Below are 14,617 nucleotides of genomic sequence, written 5' to 3'. Positions count from 1 at the left end.
GGTTTCTTTCATTTTCTTGGTTGTTTTTCTGTTGTTCATTTCCTTTATTTCTATTTTAATGGCATTTTCTTCCTCTTGATTGCTTTGGGGTTAGTTTGCTCTTTCTTTTCTGGTTCTTGAGGTAGAAGGTCAGTTATTAATTTGAGATCTTTATCTTTAGGTTTTTTATTGTACAGGTATTTCCCTATGAGCAGTTATTTTATTTTCTTCTATAACTTTTGGAGAGTTGTTTTTATTCTCATTCATTTCAAAAAATTTTCTAATTTTTCTTGTGATCTCTTTTTTGATCTATGTTTATTTAGAAATAAGTTAATTTCTACATTTTGTGAATCCTGAAATATTCTTATTATTTTCATTTTGATTTTAACATTCTTTGAAAACATGCTTTTTAGGATTTTACTCCTTTAAAATTTTTGAGGGTCATTTAATAGCTTAACATATATATGGTTTCTCCTGGAGAACATTTCATATATACTTGAGGAAAAACTTTTATTTCTCTATTGTTAAGCAGAGTATTTTTGTAAATGTCTCTTTGCTCCAATTGGTTTATTATATTGGTCAAAGTTCTATTTATTAATATTCTTTCCATTTGTTCCATCTATTTTTGAAAGTGGCATATTAGTGTCTTCAAGTATTATTGTAGAATTGTCTATTTCTCCCTTTGTTTTTTTCCTAAAATGTCTTTGTCTGTCATAGAAAATATATAGTCAAATCATATTTTAATCAATTCTGCCAATTTCTGACTTTTTGTCGGAATGTTTAATGCATTTATATTGAATGCAATTACTGAAGATTTAGGATTTTCCTCTGCCATTGACCTCTCTTTTTTCAAATGTCTTCATTTTCTTCATTATTATGTCTTCAAATGTTTTTTCCTCTGCCCTCCTCAGTCTTGCTCTCCTTTGGGGATTTCATCATGTGTACATTGATATCCTTAATGGAGTCCTATAGGTGTCTGAGGATCTGTTCATTTTCCTTAATCATTATTTTCTTTCTGTGCTGTAGACTAATTAATCTCAGTTGACCTATATTTAAGTCCTGTCCTTCGTTCTTCTGCCTGCTCAAACCTGCTGTTAATACCCTTGAATGATTTTTTAAAAAAATTCAGTTATTAGAATTTTCAACTGTAGAATGTGTTTTATTTTTATTCTTTTTGTCTTTATATCAATATTCCTTATCTCACAAGGCATCATTCTCCTGTTTAGTTTTTATACTTGGCTCTTTAATTCTTTCACCACATTTAAGGTAGTTAATTTATGGTCTGTTCACTTAGTCCAAAGTCTGAGTTTCCTTGGGACCATTTCTCTGTATTTATTTTTTCCTAGACACAAGATATTGTGTCATGTTTCTTCATATGCCAGATAATTTTTATTAAAAATGGAAATTTACATGATATAATGTGGAAAATGAAAATCATATTTCTCCCCTTTTCAGAGTGGTCGTTGTTGTTTGTGATAGTTTGTTCCAGTGACTTTTCTCTACCCGATATGTGAAGTCTCTATTCTTTGTCATATATGTCCACCCATGGTTGTGCTTGGCTAGCTATGTTGCTTTGCTAATGCTTGGAGACGTGTTTCCTTAAATGTCTGGAACCACTCAGTCTCCCAGTCTCTACTGATGGGGCTGTGTGTGTGTGTATGTGTGTGTGTGTTGGGGCATTCCTTCAACCTTCAGCCAGGCAGTTGACAACTTTACCTTAACCTTCACTTTCTGCTCACACAGACAGTCAAGGTCAGCCAGGGGTGAGAGCTTAGGGCTTCTTACCTTGGTCTTGTACAGGCACACAACCCTAGGCATACACAAGCATGTGGCTCTCTAGATTCCCAGAAATATGTTGGAGCTTGTTAAAATCCCTACAAAAACTCTCTTGCCAGCTTTTCCTTTCAAGGTTTTTGATGAATCTACTGTTCAACCCAAATGTCACCCACTGCCTCAGTAAGCCACAATGTTAAACCATCACCTCTAATTGTTTTTGACAAGTGCCCTGGGGATGAGATCCTTTGTCTCTTTGGGTGAGCTCCAAATTAGGTCAAATAAAGACAGCTTTAGCAAATGCAAAGAAATGACCATGTTTTAGAAGATGAAAATGCTAATTACTCTGATTTGATTATATTATATAAATGTATTGAATTGCCACACTGTGCCCCATAAGTATACATGATTATTATGAATTAATTAAAAATAAATGTAGAAAAGGACAGCTTTGGGAGTTGGGTCTTTCAAGGATCAATCAGGTCAAATAATGTCAGTTTCTGGGAATGGGGCTTTGAAGGAGTCTCACTACTGTTTTGCCCTTCCATGACTCCCCGGGTGTTGGTTTTCACTGTGATTAGGGACACAGAGATGGAAATAGGGAAATTTAAAAATGCCACAAAGATATTGTTTTTACAAGTTTTAACAAATAAATACTCCCTGGGATGCTGCAAGTTTCTTGAGCTGCTGGTTAATTTCCAGAGTTTGGGAAAAGTAATTTCTGATAAAAGTTTATCTCTGGACAGTTTTATTGTTGCTTCTAAGGAAGAGATAATTTTTAAAGGTCTTTAATCTGCCATTTTCTCTGAGGTCTCTTAATCTTCATTTTTTTAGCTGATTTCAATTCTATATAAATTTCATGACGTATTGAAATGTGTGTTTGTACCTTGAAAACCTGGTTATCTTTACTTATAAATGATTTCTTTCTCAATTAAAATGAACAAAAAGGACTGTGTCAAATATGATTAGAATTTTCCAGTGGGTATAAGTCTGAATAAAGCAGACATTTTGATCAAATTATCATCTGATTTTTTTTATGTATACCCAAGATATAGATAGCTAAGAAGGCAGTGACTGAATTCTCTGTTCTTGGCAATAGATTCTTTATAAGTTCATTTTACATTACTATAACAAAATGCCTGAAGCTCGGTATCTCGGTAAAGAAAAGAAGTTTATTCATCACAGTTTTGGGGTAGAAGAGCATAGTACTATCATATTCTCAGTGGATGTATCACATCATGGTGGGAGCACATGAGAGGAAGGAGATCACTTCTTGAAACAGGAAAACAGAGAGAAGGACCTAGATTCTACAATCCCTTCTGAGGGCACACCCTCAGTTGTCTATGACCCTCTCACTAGGCTATGCCTCTTAAAGTCCTACCATCTCCTCTGCTGACTGAGGACCAAGCCTCTAACACATCAACCTTTTTGAGGGAGGGTCACGCTTAAAGCATCTCCAAACCAAGCAGGTGCTTACATCAGATCTGTTGGGTTTGCCTATAAGCTCCACTTTGGTGAAAGTCTTGGAAATCTTTGAACAGGATGCAGAGTCTAGATGAACCCTGGACAGAAGAGGAGGGGGAGGGCCCAGACCACCCGTATTACAACAGCATTCCCAGCAAGATGCCCCCCCCAGGAGGTTTCCTCCATGCTAGACTGAAAGGCAGACCCCACGCCCCTGACACGGCCCAGGTAAGTCTCACGTTTTCTCCTGGGTTGGAGGCTCAGCGAACTTAATTGCCTGTTATTCTCATCAATTTGTTTTTCAGGCGATATTCCAATTAACCTTTGACACAATCACTCACACTTTCTTTTGCTGGGTTCCACCAGATGTACAAATGGGAGAGACTTTTTGTCTAACATTGCTCTGTGTTAGCCAAGTGCCTTAGAATCACATTGTGGTTCCTGAGATTTGAATCTGGGGAGTCCTCTCTATCGTAGGACAAATCCCTTCACGCTGTGATCTATCTTCATGAGGGGAAGGTAGAATCTGGAACCTTTAAAAGGTGTGCGATATCGGGGGTTCTCTGAAAAGAGAGTGGACAGAGAACCTTAAAGTAGGGGAATCTTCTGCATTTTTCTCTTTCCCTCATTCCCCCTCCAACTCAAAATTTTCCTTTAAATCTAAATTGCTTTCTAGAATTATATCTCTATCTTCTTGTAGGAATTTTTTTTTCTTTTCTTTTTCTTTTTTCCCCTCCAGAATTGATCTAGAACCTAGAGCCTCATGCATACCAAGCCCATGTTCTACCCCTGAGCCCCAGCCATGGACATTTTTTTTTTACCGTGACCTACTTATGTGAATGATAATGACCTTAAAATGGCAAAATAATACCCATATCAGAGGTCTAACACCAAGAGGGAAGCTTCTGGTTTTCAGGAAGTGAAATGACATAAATGACTCTGAATGCTAGGCATTGGGTGGGAAGTGGAATATGGCACATGGATACTCTCTTTAATTAAAATCTATCTTAGAATCTGTGCAGTGATGCAGCCCCACCGGCCAGAGCTGACTTTACAGTCACCTTTGGGGAAGGACCGTGAGGTCACGGAAACAAGGAGGCTGGGTGTGTGATTTGACAGGGTGCAGCCTTTTGCTCACACCCACACAAATTTATTTACCAAATTTTAACACAGACTCGGAGGCATCAAAGGAAAGTCGGCCATGACCCCCTCAAGGTCCCACCCACTGCACCATGGCTTTCCAAGATGGGGGAGGGGTCGAGGGTCAAGCTTTCTTTCTCTATATTTACATGTGTCTATAGTTTGCAGGAAAAGAGCAAACTTATTACCAGGGAAGACACTTGGGACACACATTTGGTGAAGACTGGCAGCAGACACCTTCCAGGAAAGGTGAGAGGCAAGGTGAGGCCGGGAGAAACAGAATGTGCTTGGGATGAGTGGTGTGCTCACCAGTGGGTGTGGTCCCTGTGGGCCAGCACAGACCAGATGCAGCTCCTAGCTGCTTTTAGAAGACATGTCCAGGTCTTCGCCAATCTAACAACACACTTAACGTCACATACTAAAAATGACTTAAATGTGGCTATCTAACTATATTTAATGTAGATGCAACTATCTATAATCCAGACATCCTCTAACAATAATTTGGACGTATCCAGATAGAATTACAATAATCTACATACAACTTGCTAAGAACTTGCTAGCTGCTCACAGTTACTAATATAAATACTTCCATTCCAACATCTGTCTTCCACCCATCTATTCATCCCTCCATCAATCTGTCCATTTATCCTTGAAGTTTTTCTTTTAATTCTAAACCCTTTCCCTTCTCAAAAATTTTCTTATCTCTTCCAATGGTTCTGTGGTCCTGCCACAAAGTCTAAGTGAGGTGGATCCAACTCACCCCACTATGAATGTAAATTTAACCACTGATTGATTTAATGTTAAGATTTACCCCGTGGTTATAACCCTTTGTGCCAAGAACCAAGTGACAAATTTTCAAATTTTCCTCATACAAAAGAATTCCATGTCTTCTCTACCCCAGTGAAAGGGAGAGCTGTGGGGTTGACCCCCTCGACAAAGCATAAGGCCAAGCTGAAGCCACCATGTGGCTCTGCCTTGAAGTAAGTAGGAAATAATCAAAGATATGATTTTGCCAAGGTGCTTTTTCACCATGAGCCATTCACCTCTGTTCTATTTATGTTTAAAATGTATTATGTAACATATGCATGGAGAGAGATCATTGTCAGAGGCTAAAATAGATGTGTTCTTTCTTCTAGATATTTACTTGATTATGAAATAAATCAGGTTTTTGTAAAATAAGGCTTTTTTTGTATATTTAAGTCATTCCAGTAAGTTCAAGGTCAGAGAACGTAGCCGACCCACCAGGGCAAAATGAATCTGAAACAAGTTCCCCATCTGGAACTTGACACTCATAAGTCTCAAGCTCTTATTGAAAAATAATAAGTATGTTTTCCCCATAAAACAGATATGTTCCCATAAAACAGACTGTTCATTTTCTAGTAGCTTTTCCTCCTAAGTGAGTGTGGACTCAGGGACCACCATGGTGGGTGTCCGTCTGTCCCCGTTCAGCATCTGCTGTCATCTGCAGTGGGAAAGGAGTGTTAGCAAGGTCGTTCATGGGGCTTTTGATCTCATTTTTGAAATGAGCTTGTGGAGATTTGTTCACAATATACTCAAAGGTGTACACTTAAATAGCACTTCTTCACCTGGGGCAGGTGATCCAGAAATAGCCTCTTAAACATAGAAATAGTGTGTGGGATTCAGAGAGTAGAATCGCAGCTCGATTTTTGCAGGTGAAGCCTCCCAGGGAAGCGATATCAGCATGCCCACTCCCCCTCACCCGTGCTGGCTGGGAGATGGCTGGGTGCTGGCCAACACCTGGCCATAGGCTCTTGGCAAGGTTTTTCAAAAGTCCTGAACTGACTCTTGCCAGTTACAGGGAACCATCTTCAACATATCACTGGCCCCAGGGTATGAGAGATGCCCTCTTTCCAGAAAGGAGAGCACCGCAGGGCATTCTCTTGGATAGGGTTGTTTAGCTGCATTAGAGGCAGGGATAGTAAGGAATAGTAAGCCAAACAGGCAATCATGGGCAACATCTCTTACGCCACCTCTGGGTGATGGAAGAGCTGGACTCTGGGCTCCCTCAGCCTCAGCACCCCTTTGACCAGCTGAGAGGTCCAATTGAGGAGCATCACTGCCTTGTAAGAGGGGCCTCCCCCATCATGCACCCACCCTGGGCTCCCTTATAGATCCAGGTCAGCAGTGGTGGCTCTGTGTTGTAAGAAAACCGTCTCAGTTCTTAGGAGGTACTTCATAATTTATAAAGCATTTGCGGACACTTAAATAAAGAGTGGTTAAACCAAGCTTGATGGTTCTCCTGCTCACTTATTTCATCCCAGAGTGTTGTAAAGGAGAGAAGGAAGCAGGGCATCTTCTGGATGCGGGGCTTGCAGGACCCTGGGGACAGTGTGGCCCAGATCTTTGGTGAGACCCCTAACCAATATGGTACCCACCCAAGGTTAGCTGGAAGATCCCATTTTGACAGAGAAGCATCCTAGCCAGGATACAGCTAGGATGACAGACTTAGAAGAGGAGAATGTAGCTGATGGGGATCTTCAGGAAGAATTTTCTTGTTGGTAGGATTAAGGAACCCTTCTGTGGAATGGCGGGTGGTTTCACTATAGAGGCATAAATAGGGTCGCCATGCTAAGAGAAATAGGGACATGTTTTCTTGTTGCAGGGTCCCTGGACATCTACACTACGCCAGAAGGGAAATCACATGCGCCCCCCCCATGGGAGAAGTACCCACCTATGTCAACACCCAGCACATCCCAGCGCAGGCCTGGCCAGCCGTGGCCAACAGTGCAGACAGCAGCCCACGGAAGGACCTCTTTGACATGAGTAGGTTTCCGTTTGTCTCTTCCTTTCTTCTCTTTTGAAGTTACCCTTTACACTGACTTTTATTTGCTCTCTGTGCAATGACTGGATTTCCTGCTAGCAGGGTTTTGGTTAATGGTGGTGATCAGCTGCACTTTTCTGGGCTACGATGGGGCTCATTTATGGCTTAGGAACTTATATAACCCTCTCTACAGTCAAGAGGCAAAGCCAATTTCCCTCTCTTTCTGGAAAAGGCTTTCTTCTTGAAGACCTAAAAGTGTATTGAGATAAATAGTATGCACAAATAAAAGTGCTCATTGATCTACACACTTAAATATTCATTGCCTATTAAATGCCAACTGTTGTATTAGTTGTCAAAGAAGCAAAGATGAAATGGGCCGTACCCACAGAGTCAGTCTACCAGGCAGGACGGACGGATAAACAAGAAATCACAGAGCACCTCTCTCTCTGACATGTATATTCTTTCTCTCCCTCCCTTTTTCTCTCTCTCTCTTTCTCATTGTTTCTCTCAGTTTTCTTTTCATCTCCTCTCTCTTTTCTCCTACCTACTTCCAAAAATTTATTGAGTTCTTCCCAGATGTCAAATACTTTTCTATTTAGTGGGAGATACACAGAGAGCCAAATAGATGGTCTCCACTCAATGGGTTTTAAACAAATAACTGTGTATCACCAGATGGTAAGAAGTGCTCCCAAGTTCGGAACCGCAAAATAAGACGGGGGATGAGCGGTGATCAGAGGTGGCAATGTGGTGGCATGTGAACCGTGGGATTTCCGTTTGTCATATAGATCTGGGAGGTAGACAATATTATTACTAACATCATCCCTATGTTATAGAGGTGGAGATGGAGAATCCTAGAGGTTAAGAACCTCACCATGTGAAAAAGGCTCTGCTGGTCTAGTTCTTGCTACTCCAGGTTCTGATGTGGGTGAGGCTGGGGTCACATGCCTTGAGAATTAGGTCACTTCCTATTCCTCAGCTAATCTGGCTGCCTAGACCCATTGGACTCCCATTTTGACTCTCATTTTGTCAAAAATCACCTCAGCTAGAAGAACACTTGAATCTTAATGCTGAGAGGAACCTCAGATCCCTTCATCCAATGTGTTCACTTTTTAAAAAGTGAGAAAACAGCTCAAATAGTGTAGAACCAGATTCCTAAACTGGAGAGCAGAGTGGTGACCCCCCCACCTCTGCTTCGGTTGTTGTAGTATATCCCAATGGTAGTTTTGCCATTGTATTTTTGGGCAGGCCATTTTTACTGTTTAACCTAGTCCATTTCCCAGTGATTCCTGGCCCCAGAGCCTGGGGAGAGCTGGGTTAGTTGGGCTTTGAGGAAAATGGGAACCAGAGCTATTCTTTTTCCACCAATTAATTTCTAATTTCCCATCAATTTATTTCTGTATCAGCTCCAGAAACCAGAGAAGAGGAAACAGATTGTAGAAAGGGTCTTAGAGAGGCTCATGTCTATTAAAAAGTAATTAAAAATACAAGCCAGCACTGTGTTGTTTATTTTGAAGCACTAGTGCTAAATAATACTCATGGTGGTGATGATGGTAATGATGGTGATGTGAGTGATGATGGTGATAGTCATGATGATGATGATGATGGAAATGGTCGTGATGGTGATGGTGGTGGTGATGAAGATTATGAAAACAGCAGTAATAGTAATGATGGTGATAGTGATGGTGGCATTAATGGTGATGGTGGTGGAAATGGTGATGATGGTGACAATGAAGATGATAATAATGGTGATGGTGATGGTGATGATGGTGGTAGTGATTAAGATAATGATGGAAATGGTAGTGATGGTGATGATGGTGTTGGTGATGAAGATTATGATGTCAATGGTGTTGATGTTGAAGGTGGTGATGATGGTGGTGATGAAGAAGATGATGGTGGTGGTAGTAAAGATTATGGAAACAGTAGTGATGGTAATGATGGTGATAATGTGGTGGCAATGATGGTGATGGTGGTGGTAATGGTGATGATGGTGATTATGAAGATGGTAATGATGGTAATGGTGATGATGATGGTGGTGATGAAGATTATGGAAATGGTAGTGATGGTAATGATGGCGATAGTGATGGTAGCAATGATGGTGATGGTGATAATGAAGATGATAATAATGGTGATGGTGATGGTGATGATGGTGGTAATGATTAAGATGATGATGGAAATGGTAGTGATGGTGATGATGGTGTTGGTGATGAAGATTATGATGTCAATGGTGTTGATGGTGATGGTGGTGATGATGGTGGTGATGAAGAAGATGATAGTGGTGGTGGTGAAGATTATAGAAACAGTAATGATGGTAATAATGGCGATAGTGATGGTGAACAACAAAACTATAAGGCTAGAAGAAGAGAAATAGAAAAAGAAAATATAGAACACAGTGCCTTTGTGATTTGTGGGTGAGTAAAAATTTAAAACTCAAAAATATTAATCCCAAGGGTAAAATTTGGTGGATTCAGCATTCCAAAAGAAAGATTTCTATTTGATGAAGAACCTCACAGGCAAAATGATCAAATAAGCAAAGAAGAAGAAGGAAGGAGAAGAAGAAGAAGAGGAGGAGGCGGCACATGGAAATTCTACTGCTGAAAAACTCAAACAGAAAGTCAAAAGAAAAGTATGGGAACAAGAGCATAGCACTTAGAGGAGACAGACCTGTTGTTCTTGGCTAATGATATGCAATCAAAGAATTGCACATCTGGCCATGAACTAGGACTTTACTCCTTACTCCTACCAATTAGCAAAACTAGACAGATTCGATCTAGGAAGACTGAGGATGTAGGGTCCCCCCCACCAGGGGTGCACCTCAGTAGCCCAGCTCATCTGGAAGCAAATGCAAACCCTGGTGAAATTAAATATGTATTTCCTGTGACCCAAACTTCCACCCCTGGCATATGCCCCAGAGACACTATCTTATAGTTTTGTTGTTCACAATTAGGTTTAATTTCAATGGGAAATACTTTTGAATACGATATGAGATAGGAAACCCTAAATTTTTTGTTGTTCCTTCTCCTTCTATAATGTACTGAGTTCTTGACATCCTGGGTCTATTTCTGGATTCTTCATTCTATCGACCTGACTGTTTATTCCTGCGTAAGAACTGTGCTCTTTTCATTGTTAGGACTTGGCAGCTGTCTTAATATCTGGTGGTGTGAGCCCTTCTATTGACTTTCCTTTATCAGAATGGTCCAAGCATGCTCTCAAACATTCATTCTTCTTTTTTTTGTTTGTAAAATCAGTCACCCAAAATACATGCTGGGATCTTGATAGGACTTATGCTACATGTATAGATTATTTTGGCAAAGAACAGCCAGTTTTCCATACTAGATTATCACCCCATGATGTGAAGAACCACTTACTCAGACTTTTAAGATATTCTTTGAGAGAGTTTTAAAAGTCTATCTAGAAAGTTCTTGTGTTCCCTTTGTTTGGTTTTTTTGTTTGTTTGTTTGTTTTTTGGTACCAGGGATTGAGCCCGGGGCTGCTTAATCACTGAGCCACATCCCACTCCTCTTTATTTCTATATTTTATTTAGAGACAGGATCTCGCTGTGTTGCTTTGGGCCTCACTGACTTATGGAGGCTGGCTTTGAACTTGTGATCCTCCTTCCTCAAGCTGCTGAGATTACAAGTGTGTACCACTGCACTCGGCTTGTTAGGTTATTTCTGAAGTGTCTAGTTTTAGTCCCTGTTGTAAGTAGTATGTTATTTTTAGTTACATTTTCTTAACAATGACTGCTGTAGGAAGAGGAATGTGGAGGGTTCTTGTGCCTAGAGATTTTGCTGATTCTGGCAGGCTCCCTGGCACTCAGTCTTTGCAGATACTGGGAGTCTTGTCTCTTGCTTTCCAGGGGCCATCCTGGCCCCTGATCTACCACCCTTACTAGGTACAGCCATGAACATTAATCAGGAGGGGGCACCCTTGCCTGACCCCACCTGCAAGGAAATGTTTTGCAGTTTTCTACCCTTAGGGATGTTTGCCGTAGCCCTTTAGTGATCTGTTCTTCCCAACCTAAAGGAATTCATTCATTCATTCATTCATTTAACAAATGTGTGCACGGAATAACTGCCAACTCCAGGCATCAACTTTTGGCACCTGGTCTGTATCTGTGAACCAATTTAAATAGAAAAATCTCGGCTTTGGTGGAACTCATACATATTATTTACCTAATAACTCTTATCATATGAAGGTATTGAACTTCATCCAATACTTCTTCAGCATCTTTTGAGATAATAGGGTGATGTTTTTCTTAAATCCATCCATCTAAGAATGCCACAGGGAGGTCTTTCTGATGTTGCATCCTATCCTAAACCTGCCTTCCCTGTTGGATTTGGATACCTCATATTTTCTTTAGGATTTTTTGAAGACTCTGACGTGATGTCCCTCTCAACTGTCTTTACTGCTTTGGCGCCTGTGTGTGTTCATCTGGTTTGGATGTCAAGATCACATGGCCACACTTGCTTCCTAGAGCGGGCCAGACTTTCTCCAAATCAGAGGTGGCTTATCAGGAGACTCTTCCCTGATGGATTTACTTCCCTGTGTGCTTCCTGTTTCTTTGTTCTGATTTGTTTGGGCTTTAATGCACTTATGGCAAGCAAGCATTGGTACCCATTTATTAATTTGCTTACTATTTGCCTCTCTGCTTCCTCTAGCCTCTGATCTTGATCAGGGTAGTGGCTTTGTTTATTGTCCACCCCCAGCAACTGGAATGGTCCCTGGCACACAGTAGGTGTTCAATAATCATTTGATAAATGCTTGATCAACTTGGGCTTTTCATGGTTAGTAGTTGAGAATCCAGGGAGTTACAGTGATATATGTGTACAGGGGCATGAGGGTCACACCTTACTACAGATGTAGATTTACAAGCAAGATTTTTCTAACTAGAACCAGCCCAGGGTTCTTTCTACCTGCTTAGGTCATCTAATAATTTTGTTGTGGTTAACTAAAGAAAATAGGAGAGAAAATACTCAAGCAATTCTATGAGAATCTACATACTTCACTTGAAAATCTAGGTTATTAAAAAACACAAATGTGAAAATCCAGCTAAATATGTCATTATATAGAACAAAGATGATTACGTTTTTCCGTTCAGTCTTTAAAGGGCCGAAGAATAACTTAGAGAGAGAGATATGCACGACTAATAATGTATTTATCATAAATTCACAAACCAGTTTCAAGATGATGTAGAAAATGAGGAAATGGAATTGGAGTAACATGGTTAAGCCAGGTGTCCACAGAAACCATGACTCAAAGTATTCATGTATTTTAATTTTGGAGGAGAAACGTGTGGCACCACTGAGAACATTGGTTAAGTCAAACCTACTAATGGCCTTTCTTTGGGGGAGCTTTTATCTGGGTCTGATTATCGAGTTAAATTGATCCTATGGAGGATAGCGTTAGATGAAAAGGAAATGGAAATGAAAGACTTAATTAAAAATGTAGCATCGATTCCTTGCTGTGAAGACACCAAAATAGACGCTGAGCACATTCTCTTCAATATTTATTCATCTGATTTTCATGGTAATTGGCCGGTCCCTGACTATAAAGGAGGGAACTTGGCAGAACGGATTACTCAGAGACGCAAGGCTGCAAAGCAGTTCTGCATCTAAATTTACTCCAGTGTCGACCAACCCGGAGCCTCCCCTGTGTGCCGAGGTCACTGGGAACCTGGGCAAGGAGGCCAGCGGTGGCAGCTTCTGAGTGTCCCTGGTGAGGTGTTGAAACTACTGACCCTGAAATAGCAGGTGGGACGTGCGGTGACTGGAGTCCATCAGAACTGGATGAGATGCAGTTGGAAATGCCCCCCCATACACACCTTTTAAAAAATTTCAACATCTTCTGAATCACAGAGTCAGCCTGGGTGTCTAAAACTCTCCTCTGAGTCACTCACCATTGATTCATTTCTTAGAACAGCACAGTAGGGAAGCCACCCTGATCCCATTTGGATGTGCTGCGGCCACACAGGTGGCTGGGCCTGATCCACATGGTCTCAGGTTCTTGCACATGTAAGAGGGCACACGGGGGCTTTTAGATCACAAAACAGCAGCCACAGTCCAACACTCCCACATTTACTAGATTTTTCTTTTATCCTGAGAGTGACTTAAAAAACAGGATTCTTTAGATTAGCCTCCAAAATCACAGATAGCAAAGGCACCCCACCCAAATGGGACAGTGTCCACATGAAAAGCAAAGGAAGGGCCAGGGTTGTGGCTCAGTAGTAGAGCGCTTGCCTAGCATGTGCACAGCCCTGGGTTAGATCCTTGGCACCACGTAAAAATAAATAAACAAAATAAAGGTATTGTGTACAACTAAAAAATAGATATTAAAAAAAAGGCAAAGGAAGCAGTCAACAGAATGAAGACACAACCCAACAATGGGTGAGAAAACCTGCAAACTCTTCATAATAATACCCAGATTACATAAAGAACTCAACTCAGTAGGAAACAAGTCCAATTACAAATTAGACAAAAGACCTAAATAGACATTTCTCAGAAAAAAAAAAGACTCACAAATGGCCAACAGGTGTGTAAACAAATGCTCAAAATCACTCAGTATCAGGGAAATGCAAAGCAAAACCACAGTGAAATATCACCTCACCCCAGTTACAATGGCCATTATCAAAAAGACCCCTTCCCCATACAAGTAAAATAACAGATTCTGGGGGCCAGGGTTGTAGCTCCATGGTAGAGCGCTTGCCTAGCACATGTGAATCCTGGGTTCAATCCTCAGCAGTGCATAAAAATGAATGAATAAAATACAGGTATGGTGTCCATCTACGACTAAGACAAATACCATGTGATCTCACTCGTGCGGAATCCAAGTAAACTGATCTCGTAGAAGAGAGTAAAATCGTGGTGACCAGAGGCTGGGAAGAGGAAGGGGAGGGAGAAAGGGGAAAGTTTGGCTAATAGGAACAAAGTCACAGTTAGCCGGGAGGGATAAATTCTGGTTCTACTGCACAGCAGGGTGACTAGCTAACAGTAATGCATTGTATATTTCAAATATTTGAAAAAAGGATTCCAAATGCTTTTCCATAAGGAAATGATACATGAGAGGTGATAGACATGCTAATTTTCTTGATCTGATCATTATACAATGTGTACATGGATCAAAATATCACATTGTACCCCATAAATTGGTACAATGATTATATGTCACATTTGTTTTTTCTTTTTGGTATCAGGGATTGAACCCAAGGGGGACCTTAACCACTAAGCCACATCCCCAGTCCTTTTTATGTTTTATTTTGAGAAAGGGCCTCACTAAGTTGCTGAGACTGGCTTTGAACTAGTGATCCTCCTGCCTCAGCCTCCCAAACTGCTGGGATTACAGATGTGCACCACCATGCCCAGTGATATGTCACTTTTTAAAAAGTCCCCTACCCCCTCCACTTAATACCTTGCTGTTTTGAAGTTCCCCTTGTCTCAGGCAGACTAGGCTGTGCTGCAGGAAAAAGCAAAATCTGAATTCTCA

At 40.8% G+C, this 14,617-nt stretch overlaps 1 protein-coding gene across 1 annotated transcript in view; it reads left to right on the top strand.

Annotated features, from left to right (window-relative positions):
- LOC144366447 (SHC-transforming protein 3-like) overlaps positions 1-14,617 on the top strand; it is a 76,598-nt gene that overhangs the window by 37,160 nt on the left and 24,821 nt on the right. The window contains 7 exon segments of the mRNA XM_078020727.1: positions 3,294-3,444; positions 4,518-4,605; positions 6,980-7,020; positions 7,023-7,140; positions 8,920-9,066; positions 9,300-9,380; positions 9,667-9,761. Coding sequence (XP_077876853.1) covers positions 3,294-3,444; positions 4,518-4,605; positions 6,980-7,020; positions 7,023-7,140; positions 8,920-9,066; positions 9,300-9,380; positions 9,667-9,761 — 721 coding nt within the window.

The sequence above is a fragment of the Ictidomys tridecemlineatus genome, chromosome 9 (genome assembly GCF_052094955.1).
Source record: "Ictidomys tridecemlineatus isolate mIctTri1 chromosome 9, mIctTri1.hap1, whole genome shotgun sequence".
NCBI lineage: Eukaryota > Metazoa > Chordata > Mammalia > Rodentia > Sciuridae > Ictidomys > Ictidomys tridecemlineatus.
The sequence above is the reverse complement of the archived record's forward strand: the minus strand, read 5'-3'. Positions and strand labels throughout refer to the sequence as shown.